The sequence below is a fragment of the Rhinolophus ferrumequinum genome, chromosome 10 (genome assembly GCF_004115265.2).
Source record: "Rhinolophus ferrumequinum isolate MPI-CBG mRhiFer1 chromosome 10, mRhiFer1_v1.p, whole genome shotgun sequence".
In the NCBI taxonomy this organism is placed as follows: domain Eukaryota; kingdom Metazoa; phylum Chordata; class Mammalia; order Chiroptera; family Rhinolophidae; genus Rhinolophus; species Rhinolophus ferrumequinum.
This window is the reverse complement of record NC_046293.1, coordinates 14,347,930-14,361,699: the sequence shown is the minus strand read 5'-3', so window position 1 is coordinate 14,361,699 and position 13,770 is coordinate 14,347,930. Positions and strand designations below refer to the sequence as shown.

The 13,770-nt window shown below is 43.2% G+C and overlaps 1 protein-coding gene across 1 annotated transcript in view; it reads right to left on the bottom strand.

The window, feature by feature from the left end:
• The window catches only part of NUAK1 (NUAK family kinase 1), a 72,274-nt gene that overhangs the window by 3,962 nt on the left and 54,542 nt on the right, over positions 1 to 13,770 (bottom strand). Inside the window, exons 5-6 of the mRNA XM_033117454.1 lie at positions 4,372 to 4,491; positions 2,410 to 2,542 (exon numbers count right to left, since the gene is read on the bottom strand). Coding sequence (XP_032973345.1) covers positions 2,410 to 2,542; positions 4,372 to 4,491 — 253 coding nt within the window. The remainder of the gene's footprint in view (positions 1 to 2,409; positions 2,543 to 4,371; positions 4,492 to 13,770) is intronic.

Here is a 13,770-nt window from a genome sequence, read left to right as displayed (position 1 = left end):
CTCAGTCACGGAAAGGAACTCTGGGGCTGAGGTGGTGAGAAAAAGCCCCCTCCTCAGAGAGGGAAAGACAGAGAAGGATAGAGAGGGGAGCTCATACCTGGCACACAGGGCAGTGAGAGGGGCCGTACCCGAGGTTGGCCTTAGCCAGGTTCTGAGACCCACCCCCAGGGAGCGCACCTCCTTTCCCTCTCGGACATGAGCCACAGTGTGCTGAGGTCTCATATCAGAGAGCTGGTCTATGTCTGCTCTGAGCTTACAGCCTGTCTGAAAAACTCCATTTGCAAATTTCTGCTGCCAGAGAATTAAGGGGAAGCCCCAAAGGGACGTGAAGGAAGACACAGGAACCGACTGACTCTCATAGCTTATAAACTGACTTTTAAGATCAAGCTGTGCTCTCCCAATGGGGACTAAATTATATCCTGGGAAGGCACCGTCTCCCCTTAGCTGCCATGCAGGCTAATGAGTCGTTGGCAAGGGAGCCAGGGTGAGCTGCACCCCTGAAAAGTACAGGAAGATCATTCATTCAGTAATTCAATAAATATTTTCTAATCCCCTGTAAGGTGCCAGGAACTGTGTTGACACCAGTTAGCTGGTGAGGCAAATGAGATTACCAACGAGGTCACCCGGGAATTTCTCAAAGAAAAAGTTGGCTTATTAAAAAAATAAAGATACATATATATGTAATATATACATAAATTATATATATGTGTATATATATATATACATATATATATATATATATATATACACACACATATACACAAACACATACAACAGTCAATCCTCATTATTCACAGAGTCCGTATTTGTAAATTCACCTACTCACTAAAATGTATTTGTAACCAAAAAAAATCAATATTCAGGGTGCTTTCCCAGTCATTTGAGTACATTTGTAGAGTGCAAAAAATGTGAGTTGCCCCAACAGGCATGTGTGTTTCCAGCTGAGATCCAACAAGGGGACAACAGTCTGTCTTCTTGTTTCTGCTCTCATACCAACAAGTGTCCTTTTCACGGTTTATTTAGTCGGTGTTTTTCACATTTTTTACTTTTTGTCGGTGATTTCGCTGTTTAAAATAGTCCCCAAGCATAGCGCTGAAGTGCTAGCTAGTGTTCCTAAGTACAAGAAGGCTGTGATGTGCCTTGTGGAGGAAATGGGTGTGCTAGATAAGCTTCATTCAGGCATGAGTTACGGTGTTGACCACAAGGTCGATGTTCATGAATGAACAATGTATTTTAAATGAGGTATCTTTAAACAGAAACATACATAAAACAAGGTTATGTATTGGCCGGCTGACAAAAACATTGTGACCAGAGGCTCACGGGATTTGAGCCCTGTATTTCCGCTAAGAGCGATGCTTCAGTATAACTCCGTGTTCATAGCAACTTTACAGAACATAAGTATCATGAGTAATGAGAATCAATGATATGTGTCATGTATGTGTGTGTATACATATATAGTACATATATATGTGTGTGTGTGTGTGTGTGTGTGTGTATGGAGGGTCCGTGTTAACTATATTCCAAAGATGGCCACCTGCACACACTGCTTTACATGCGCACATGGCACTCTCCCATCAAGAGATAGAGCTTATGGCCTCGGTTGCTTTGACCAATGGAACATGGTGGAAGTGACATTATCCGGTTTCCAAGCGCAAACGTGAAGAAGGCCTGGCAGCTTCTTCCTCCTCCTTCTTAGAGCCCTGAGCTGCCACATAAGAAGTCCAGGCTCCCTCCTGGACAGAGAGGTCTGGGGCGTTACCTCACGGAGAGAGAGAATCCACACGGAGGTGTCCCACAATGAGCCCCAGCCCCAGCTGCCATCTCATTGCAGCTGTAGGAGAAATGCCAGGCAAGGACAGCACGGCAGTAGCTAACCCAGGGACTTGAGAGATGTGGTTACGTGGTTGTTGTTTAAACCACTGAGTCTGTTTGGGGTGGTGGGATACAGCCGTTGTGTAGATAACAGACAATGAAACAGCACCCATGGGCCATACCTCAGGCAGTGGCATAGTAGTGCAAAGGGCATTTACAGTCCGGCACTTGTAGTCTAGTCATTTTATATGTCTACGTCAACTGGAAGGGACTTCATGCACTACCTTTCTCAAAATTTTAATTTTTAGTGGAGAAAATGAATCCAAACAGAGTCAGGGACTTGCCCAAGTTCACACAACAAGCAAACAGCATTCTTAGCCCACTTGCTGTGTAGGATGCTTGTCCTGAAAATTTCATTTGGGGAGGTTTGGGTGAAGCCGCCTAACAAGCCAGCTTTGCCAGGAGGCAAAGACATGGAGAAAAGAAAGAGGAAAAGCAGGAGACTCCTTACACACACTAAACAGAAGCAGAAAGCGTGAGCTAGGGCAGGTAACCTGAACACTCCCACCCGAACTCTGACCCTCCCCGGGCACGCACCTGAGGGCTGCGTGGGCTCCCGGTACTCTCCGCTGCTGATCTGCCGAATGAGGTTTTTGTGATCGAAACCATCGAATGGCATTGTTCCATAAACGAGAGTGTAAAGCAACACGCCCAGGGCCCAGCTGTCCACCTGGAGCAGAGAGATAGGACATACAGGAGCTGGGAAGCAGGTTCCGGATGCCTCCCAAACCATTAGCATCACACAGTGAGCAGCCACCCCCGGCGACCCCAGGAATGAATTTAGTACCTGGCAGACAGGTTCCCATGCAGCCTGACAACTGATATGCAGTGCAGCTGGGCATTTCCATTTCAAACCAAGACCTAACCTATATAAGAACTTTTCAAATAGATTATCTTCCTTGATCCTCATTATAATTTTGTGAAACAGGTAGAGCCTGGATTATTTTCAAACCTACTTGACAGGTGAGAATACTGAGGCACAAGGAGCGAAATGGTTTCTCCAGAGGCCTCACCCCAGTACTGGAGGTGAAACTGGGAGCCAGGGCTCTTTACTCCTAATCCAGGAATCAGTTCCTTCCTGTATCCTCTTCAAATGGATCAGGGGTGGCAAACCCAAATGCTTACAAGAGCCAGGCAGACAACAAACATGAACAAAACAAGAGAGAATTTGGGGGACAACACGGAGTGTTGGGGACAGAGACAAACTGCAGAGTGCATTCATCCATCTTAAGCAGGCAGCCTCCCCTCAGCTCCTTGCTGCCACATAGCAGTGTAGGCCCAGCACTGTTAAAGCCTTTGGTTCTTTAAGAGACGTGAGAAACCAAATTTTTATGTGAAATCTCTCAGTTATTAAATGCTTCTTCAATTTTTTGTAGAAAGACTAGCATAGCCAAATAAAACACGCTTGCTGGCCAGATCACAGTCTGCCAGCTTGTAACCTCGGAAACAGATCCTGGAAGATCAAAGAAGCAGTCATTATCTATGATAAATTTGCAGTGTCGAGTTTCTACAGTTTTGTAAATTGAATCCTATGCTCCTCCCTTACATTCTTCCTTCAGAAAGACTTTCTCTTCGCTGTAATTGGTAGAGGCTTTTGGCATCCTTCTCTTCAGCCTCCAACCCTGCCCCCAAACACTCTCAAACAGATAAATATTTGGAAGGAAACATTTCAATCCACTGAGCAGCTGCTATTTAAGGATACTGAGTGGATGAATCTCTCCGTAAAAAGAACCATCCTTTTCAAAAAGAATAGTCACTTGCAACTCACCCATTTTCAAAATAACATTGTTCACATACATATCTTTTACAGTGGCCATGAAAGCTTTAGCCATACAGAGAAATGCATTTCTCGTGAATTTAGAAGATGAAATTAAAATGTTTTTCCTTAATCAAAAAATACATGCTGTCAAAAATATTTGCAAAAAAATATTCACTCCCAGAGATAGGGGTATTTTGGTTTGCTGTTTTGTCTGTTTTGTTATAATGAGGAAAAACTGAAAATAATCTGATCGTCCATCTTGGGAAGTGATTAAATTAAGGTATATGTATTCACGCACTAAAACATTGTGTCATCATTAAAAACCACGTTTTCAATAATGAATTCAGAAAATGTCACAATATAACGTTAAGTTAAAAAAAGGTAAGATACATATACACACACAGATATAAACAGTGATCTCAATTATTTTTGAAATGCAGAGATTGACACTGGAAAATATCTTTTAAAAAGTCACAGAAATATTAAGTGGTTATCTTTTGTGGCTCGATTGCAGGTAAGTTTATTTTCTCTTTCACGCTTTCTTGGATTTTCCAAATTTTCTCACAGCTGTGTATATTACAGCCTTTATAATCATGTAAGGAAAAGTTTTCTTTGCTGTTTTTTTTTTTTTTTTTTTTTTTTTAAGTATGTCCTGGATCCAGTTCTTGCCCTCCTCCCTTTTCTTCCCCCAAGCTCCTCCACCTGCTCCACCATAAACACACAACAGGCAACCTGCTCACCTCTGGCCCTCGGTAAGGCCTCCCGTTGACAATTTCAGGAGATGCATAAAGTGGACTCCCACAAAACGTTTGCAAGAACTTGTCCTTCTGGTACAGGTTAGAAAGCCCAAAGTCAGCAATCTACAAAGGCAAGTGAGATCCGGGAAGGTGCGTTAGTGGTACAGTAAGTGTCTGCACTGGATCAGCTCACACCACGCAACAATAGAGCAGCTGAGCGACCCCCAGGTGGGTCTGCCAGCTGGGTCGTCCTTTTCTCTCCAGCCCTGGGTCTTCATAAAAGGACCAGTCAGTACGACTGGGCCAGTGATTCCCAACTGCAGTCCTTGGAATCCAAAACAAGTTCTGTCATCTCTGCAAACTACATGCTCTATTCTTACTTAAAATTACTCCGTACATGGACTCTCTATCTTCACTTCGGTTTCGACTTGCCTGAGAAATATCCACAAAATCACAGGTTTGATGTTTCTGATGAACATTAAATTGCATAAGTATTAATTTGAAAGTTGTCCACCTGTGGCCGACTGAAAAATCACACTGCACCACCGTGGTGTGCCTCTCACACTTTGGAAAACCCTGACCTGTGAACCTGACACCACCACCTTTTTATCCACCCATGCTCTGACCAGAACCGTAGTTTGCCCACATTGTGACCACAGAGGAAAGGAACTCAGGGCACTGGGTTCGGAGTCATTATATTTCAACCCAAACTCTACCACTAACCATCTATGTGACATGGAGCAAGTCACTTAGCTACACAGAGCCTCAGCTTACCCACCAGAAAATGGGCACCTAGGATCCCTATACTGTTCTAGCTCACAGGATTACGTGAGGATGATAAGAAAGATGAATCAGGATGAGACCCTGAATGCAAAAGTGCTTTATAACCTTCAAGTCTTCAAGTTCTATGCAAATGTTTGACCTAACCTGGGTTCTCCTGTCTTGCTTCTCTTGTATTACACAACCCTTTGTAATACAAGAGAAGCAGAATGACCCTTGGAGTCACTCTCTTTTCCTGTGGCCCTTGAAGTGTTTTATTTATTATCCTTTATGGCAACACTCTTCCATCTATCTATCTATATATCTCTATATAAATCTTTTCACATATATACATATAATGTGTATATATGTATGTACATATCACCTATATATCACATATGTACATATAATGTATATACCAGGGGTGCCAAGAAACCGTATACACATTTTAAGCAATGTTAACATTTTGTCAACGTTGCTCAAGCGGTAGTTCGCCGTAATCAGAAGTGTCTGGACGCTGATGGTAACCACTTTGAGCACCTATTGTCATTGCAGAAGTCAAACGTGACTTGTATTCATCTTTTGTGATCAGTATATATTAATACAGTTGTTTCCTTTCTTAAAATGTGTATACATTTTTTGGCACCCTCTGTATGTGTATATATTATCAAACATATCACACATATACATAAATGTATATATAATATGTGTATGTACATATATGCATATGCATATATAAATGTATTAAATTTGCCTCAGCTATTAAACTCTGAGTCCCCTGAGGCAGGTGGAAGATTCTACATCCTCCCCTTAGCTTTGTGTCATCCGCTGCTTAGCACCTGCCCTCACCCAAGAAACACTTGTCACTAGAATAGACATTATATCTTGAAGTGCACAAGATAATTAGTAGATAATACAAAATAATAATAAACTTAGTTACCACTCATTGAACAACTTCTAATTATCAGGCACTGTTTTAAGCACTTTATACTCTCTAATCTCATCCTATCTAAAACCCCATTTACAGCACCATGTGAATGTATTTCATGGCATTGGAACTGTATACCTGAAAAGAATTAAAATATTATGCTATAGATATTTTACCACAATATTTTTAAAAACCCATTTAACAGATTAGGGAACTGAGGTTTAGGGAGATCAGGTTATTAATCTCAGGAGAGCTAACTAGTAAATGTCAATGTAAACCTCGGCGTCTCTAAGGCTTCAAAGCACTTTGCTACATCGCCCCTGGGTAACAGCAAATTTCACTCCACGCTAAGCCTTTCACTTCCATCCTTGCAAGTGGGCTTCTGCCATTTCCCAAGCTGATTTCCATTTGAGGCTTATAAGCAGGCTGAGTGATTCACGTGCCCAGAGAGCAGCCCAGCCTGACCGCAAATGCGCTGAAGCTCTGTTTTGAACACAGCTCCCAGAATAAGCCTATTTCATAAAAGTCATCCCTGAATGAATGGAATGTCATTGATAGTAGCTGGTGAAAACCCACCCTAAAGAAACGCATTCTTGGGGCTCAGATTGCACTTAATTGCCCTGAATTCCACTTTCTTATCAAGGCCCCTGATTCACTTGCAGGAAGTTGGCTGGAAGCTCTATGAAGTGTGCCTTGTCAATCAGAAGAGGAAAGGAATGGCTGCAGCCCTTAGACATCCCGAGAAGTTGCAGGCTTCGTCCTCGTCGACTGCAGCTAAGGCAGGAACTGCACAGCATAGTGCACGTCCTGAGGAAAATACATTCCTTCCCACCCCAAATGTCTGTGGCATCTGGGGTGCCTACGAGCTTCCAAATACACATATGTGTGAGAGGCACCCACCAGCTCCACGTGCAAATCTCCGCACGCACACACTGGGAGTTCTCCAAGTCTGGGCATCCTTACTTTCTTTGTAACCCTTCTGAGAAGTGTGTTTATGTTGCACCCAATCCCATCCTCGCAGACTGATGTTTATCAGACTCTCCCAGTAAAACTGTCATTGCCACTGACAGAAGATTAATTGAAATCTAGATTAGTCCATGTTCTTGGCACTTCAACGGAAAAGCCATATTAATCAACACATACAGGCACACATAGTTCTCAAACCTTGAGCCACTTAAACTTGGGCTGCAGCTCTAAGATTTCATGCCATGAAGCTTATATCAACTATAAGAGGGGAAATGGCCACTGGTTATGAAACTTCTGAAAGCCTCAGTTTTCTCATCTGTAAAGTGGAGACAGGAATAGAATCTACCCCCACAGGGTCACGGTGAAAATTAGACGACATAATGGACATAAAGGGCTGAGAGCAGTAATTGGCACAGAGTTGAAGCTCAATAAATATTGGCTTCCCACCTTTAAATCCACATAAGTAACTTTAGTAACTTCATGATACTCAAAATAATACTGGATTTCCATTGAAGGAAATTACATGAGGCTTCCTTTTCAAATAAACATAATTTTTAAAACTGAATTCAACTAAAAATATTAAGTAAAACAGCACAGAAGAGACTAGGAAAAGGCAAACTCCAAGAAGACAGTGAAAGAAATTTGGGAAATTTGGGAAAACTGAAATTTGGGGAATAATAATTTTTAAAATAAAACAAAATAAGCGAATAATAAAACAAAAAATAATAAAACAAAAATAACCGAATCCCAGAAATGGTTTCAACCTGAAAGAGCCCTAGGACATGAGCTAATCGTGCACCTTGCTCTTTAACTGAAGCAACTAGAGGTCAGAGGACTTGAGAAGCTTGGCTGAAGGTCACAGAGACAGAACAACCATCAGTGTCAGGTTCCCAAGCTGTGTGCTTTCTCTGTAACAGAACATCAGTTGTGTAGAGAGGGTGACTCTCTGCCAAGGAGGCATCTGGGCTTTGCTTGTAAAGTTGTATTTTGCTGACACACCAGTCACCTTTGGAGAGAGGTTAACTACTTTGCATTTTTGCTGGTGATGGATTGTTCTCCTGCCCCAGACTGGTTCAGAACCACCCTCTGTCCCCACACTGGACTATTCAGTTCGGCCTGGACTCTGAAAAGGAAACTGGGAAGTCTTTAATTTTTGGAGTTTTTGTCGTTATCAAGACTTTGTAGCTTGCTGGATAAAAATCAGAGTTAGAAGATAAACTAAGAAATGATTATTCACATTTCAAAAGAATTAACTTCACTATAACAGTTAACCTTGAAGACACTGTGCTAATTGAGACAAGCCAGACACAAGAGGATAAATATTATATGATTCCACTTACATGGGGTACCTAGAGTAGTCTAATTCATAGAGACAGAAGGTAGAGTGGTGGTCATCGGGGGCTGGGGGAGGGAGGAACCGGAAGTTGTTTTTTAATGGGGACAGACTTTCAGCTGGGGAAGATGTAAAAGTTCTGGAGATGGGAAGTGGTGATGGTTGCACAACCATGTAAATGTACTTAACGCCACTGAACCGTATACCTGAACATGGTAAACTTTATGATACATAGATTTCACTACCATTAAAAAAAGGATTGACCTCAGATCACATGAATAATTACTGTGAGCTCATTCGACGAAAAAGGAAGTATCAGCTTGCTGATAGTTAACCGCTGGGAAAGGATGCGGACGACAATGAGAATATAAGCAACGGTCTGACAGGCATCTGCAGTGTCTAAGAGGAAGTGCAGTGGGCTGGACACACCAGAGGTTTAAGAGTCAGAAGAACCTGGGGCTGACTTTGGCCTTAGCACTACTAGGTAATTGGTGGGACCTGCCAAGTCACTCAATTTCCTCATCTGCAAAATGGGAATAAAAGCCCCCACCTCATAAGGTGTTGTGAGGATCAGAGAACACTCATGTAAAGCCCTGGAATAGTCCTGGTCCCAGTAGACTCTAAATTACAGCCTTTATGATAATGCCGATGGTTTGGTTTACTTAACATGGCTTGCTAAGCAAGACAAAGTTAGAACTGAATGCTCTAAGCCACTGCCCACCAAAGAACCAAGAGAAATCATCATCGTCCATTTCTAAAATAAGCATGTCTGACATGAGAGTCTGCACTGCTTGACGGGAAAAGTAAGGGATGTAGGGATGTAGGGCTTGAGTGTTTGAGTTCAAATCCTGGCCTCACCTCTTCCCAGCGCTACCTGTAGGCACCTTAGTTAATCCCTCCTTCCTCCACCGAGGAGGACCAGCAGCATCGGCACCAGCTGGGAGCAAGCACGTCAGTACCTGAGATTTCCGGGCCCCACCCCAGGCCTGCTGAGTCAGGGTCTGCATTTGAACAAGATCCCCAGAGGGTTCACCGTGTGCTGAACAAAAACTGGTGTGATAATAATCATGTAACTTAACCAGTAATTTTGTAAAGATTATGTAGGGTGCCTGACGGGTACTGGATTTTTTGGGGGGTATCACTTCATAGGTTGTGCAGATGCCTGACTTCTGTGCTAGATACCCAAAGCTGATGTAGAATAATATTGAATGTCAACTATAACATATATATATATTACAGTATATATACATATACAGTATATATACATATTACAGTATATATACATATATTACTATATATATATATATATATATATATATATATATTACAGCATAGGGAATACAAAGTACAGCATAGGGAATACACAGCTATATATGATGTCAGAGGGGTAGTAGACTTGAGGGGGTTATCACCGTGAGGGGTGTAAATGTCTAATCATTATGATGTTTTGTACACCTGAAAGTAATATAAAAAAAATTATATTGAATTAAAAAATAATAATAATGTAACTTACCTTGCCAGACTGATATAAAATCAAATGAACTGATAGATAGAATTCTCAGATAGTAAGCTTTCAATAAATGTTAGCAATTACTACTTCAACCTCTCTGAGTCTCTTTCCATTACTGGAAAATGAAATCGCAACAGTACCAACCACATGGTGTTGTGAAAACCAAAATTAGATTAAATGAGATAATAACAACAGTAGCAGCATTGCTAAATGCCAGTTGCTGCTCTGTGAGCATTACATGTACTAATGTATTAAATCCTCACAACAAAACTATGAAGAGGGTACCATTATTATTCCCATTTTGCAGCTGAGGAAACTGAGGCCCAGAGTGGTTCAAGTGGCTGGCTTGAGCTGTGGGAGAAGAGCTGCCTTGGCTATAAAGTTCCACATAAAGGGGAATTATTGCTCTCAGGTGGCTGAGGAGGAAATGGGCTTTCTGTGGAACTCTTCAGGAAGACAGCAATCCCATCCAGGAAGACACACTCCATAGCTCCTTTCCGGCCTTGGAGTTAATTGCTTTACCCATGACAGCCTCACCCACGACCGTTGTCAGGAAGTGAAGGTAGGAAGTGGAACAATGAGCAGAGCTGAATGGGGTCAGCTTTCATCTTCAAAAGATCTAAGCTCACACCACAGAGAGAGAGAGAGAGAGAGAGAGAGAGAGAGACGCTGGAAATGATCGACTCCATGCGATCTGGGGAAGCTCTTAACTGAGGGCACCTCCAAGCAGCAGCCTTTCAGGAGACACTAAGGAGCAACCTGTCCCAGCTCACTACACATTCAACTCTGGCATCCCTGCACTTAAGGAGTCTCTCCCAGGGACAGCTGAACACAAGCTGCCTACAGACCAGTAAGGCCAACTGGAGCAAGGACCAAAAAGTGTCCTCGTGTGATGCTTTCTTGGATTTAGGGCAAATTTAGGTGGGAGCAATAAAGGGTAGAATTTATCAGGTGCCTGGTCGTTAGAGTCATACAGCCATAGGTTTGTGGCCAGCTCCATCGCTTATTAACTGTAGGAGCCTCCTCATCCGTAAAATGGGAGTAATCAGACATACCCTGGTGGAAACATTCTGAGAACCAAGTGAAATAAAGCATGTGGAAGGTCTGGATCAGGGCTCTGGATTTCAGCACAGGCTCAATAAAGGTTAAATTTCCTTTTTTAGCTTCCATGCCCTGTTCCTGTGCCTGCTGCTCCTTCCCCTTGGAAGACCATTACAGTGCTTTCTGTTGAACTCCTACCCATCCTTCAAAACCCAGTTCAATCACCACTTCCTCAGCAAAGGCTTTCTGGTCCATCCAACTAATAGACCCACCACTTCCTGCTCAGCACTTCCACAGCATATTACACAGGGCACTAACAGGCACATAGCATGGCAACCAGGCCCTGCCAAGGGACAAGGAGCTGGGAAGCCTTCCTGGAAGAAGAGGCGTTCAAACTGAGACTCAAAAAAGGAATAGGCAAAGAGCACTGGGAAGAGCATCCTAGACAGAGGGAACCATGCATGCAAAGGCCAGGAATCCAGAGAAAACTTGTTGGATTTGAGGAGTTCGAGTCCTACACAAGGGGTCTTCTCTGACCACCCTAGCTAAAATAGCACCTGCCATTCTCCAACTTCACCGTGCAAAGATTTTCATCACCATTGGACAATTCCTTGTTTATTGTTTGTGTCCCCATCTGAAATTGTCAGTCCATTAGGGCAGGTACCTTATTTTCCTCATTTACCTCTATATCCTTCTCATGGCTCGTGATGAGTGATGATTTAACAAGTGCTAGATTCTGCGCTCCAAGAAGACAAAGACCTCGCCATCTGGTTCACTATTAAATTCCCAGCATGCAGCACAGGCCCAGGCACCCAGTAGAAACTTAGTAAATATTTGCGGTCAAATAAATAGTACCCTAGGAGAGACTCAATTTGCTGAATGAGTAAGTGCAAGAATGGATGACTGAATGCAGGGATGCATGGGTATATATGTATACACACGCATAAATGGATAAATGAACAAAAAAGTGAATGGATTAATTAGTGCATGAATGCACATTCTCACGTTCATATACTCAAAGCCCAGAGGCCCATGTCCGGAGCTGCCCCACTGGGTCTTGCTAAGGCTCAGAGGTTCCTATCTCGCCTTAGCCCGGTCCATTCAAAGCTTCTTTTCTTATCGGCAGCAGCTGAGTTTCCATTGTCATCAGGGGCAATGAGCCATGTGCCCTATGGCCCTTTACTCTGAGCCCTGGGAGCTCACCAAATTCCCAGCCCTCTTTGAGGAGGTCGGCTGACCCTGGTGCCTGGACCTCTTCTCATTGTAAAGCATTTTTACAGGAGCCTCCTATGGGAATTGTCGGCATTCCATTCTCCCAGAGAGTGGGATGTGAATCTGGCCCGTTTTTATTAATTGCAAATTAATGCTACACTGGGTGTCTATTTTAGTAGACATGCTTCTCCACAGAGTACGGAATGCGACCCAAAGAAGCACATTTCTCTCATTCTTTCTGCTGACCGACTGTGTGAATATTTTTAGAAGCCACACCCTCTCGCAGTGGCCAGATAATTTCCGACGCCAGATGTGCTCTTTGCAAATCCACATCAGGCAAGGAAGGTGAGAGGAACAAACTGGATGGCTCATACCAAAAGTGCAGTGATGTGTAACCAGTTTAAATCAGTAGCATTTTTGTAGGCTTTGTGGGCAAAAGCCCTCCAGCCTTAGAATAGGGAAGATGCACCCACATTTAGAGGCAGAAAAGGGGGCTCCAAGAGGCACCTCGCTGCTCAGATCCCATTGCTTGGTAACAGGCCATCGAGGTCAACGGTCCCACGGGCCAGACACTGATGTCATGGGCTTTCCGGAACATGAAGGCCAGCTTGTGGCCGTGTGTCTGTGCCTGCCTGCCTTTGTCACAAGTGATCTTTCTAAATATGTTTTCAGCAAAACGCTGACTCAGGAAGAGCTGAGCATATACAGCCGGAAGACAAATCAACACCAGCTGAAACACATTTTGAAAAACCTTGGAAGTGGGTGTGAGATAATAAAAAGAGAATTTGCCTGGAAGTCAAACATGTGAGTTCTAATCCCGGCTGTCATCCCTTCACTCCAAAATCAAACAACTTAAATGCACCTACTGTGTGACAGGCACTGTGACACACACGGGGGAAACAAAAACACAATAATTTAGTCTATACTGATTCGTTGCGTGTGATCTTGGGCACATCATTTAGACTCTCTGGGCCATAATCATTAAAACAAGGGATTGGAAAATGACCACCAAGATTCTTTCAAGGTGTAGGGTTCTCAGATCCTAGTAGCATTCCTTGAACAAGCAGAAGAAAGGATTAGTGTCAGAGAGTGGGAAGGAGTGGTGTCTGTTTGGGATGCGTGTGTGTTTTACCTTGGTAAAGTTGGATTTACCAACTTTAAAGGATTAAGCATCCTAAAGAAAAAGATATCACCAAAACTTTAATTTCTACAATGTGCTATGTGTCTGTTATTTCCCTATGAATGGACAGGACCCTGGATTGAAGGACTTGGTCCTGGGAGCTGAGGAGACCCGACATCATGGCCCTACTGCTTATGCAAATGACCTATTCTCCTGGGCTCCTACCTATTGCTCCCAATATAGCTGCTTTCAGAATTCTAACCATTCTTCTCCATTGGGCAATTCTATGACTCCGTAGGAAGCTATGTGCCTTATCACTTCTGGGACTACGTTATGGGAGCAAGAGGTCACACTGTACTTCAGAACTCAATCCTCAAGCGAGAGGCTCACATTCCAGGCCTTGTAAAGACTACATTTAGTTCTGAGAGCTCTGGGGGCAGGTGGCAGGAAGAATCTGCAGAGAAGGTGACCAGGGTGAATGACACAAACCCTTCGAATGTGCCCTTCAGATCAAAACCCAATTCTCTAGACAT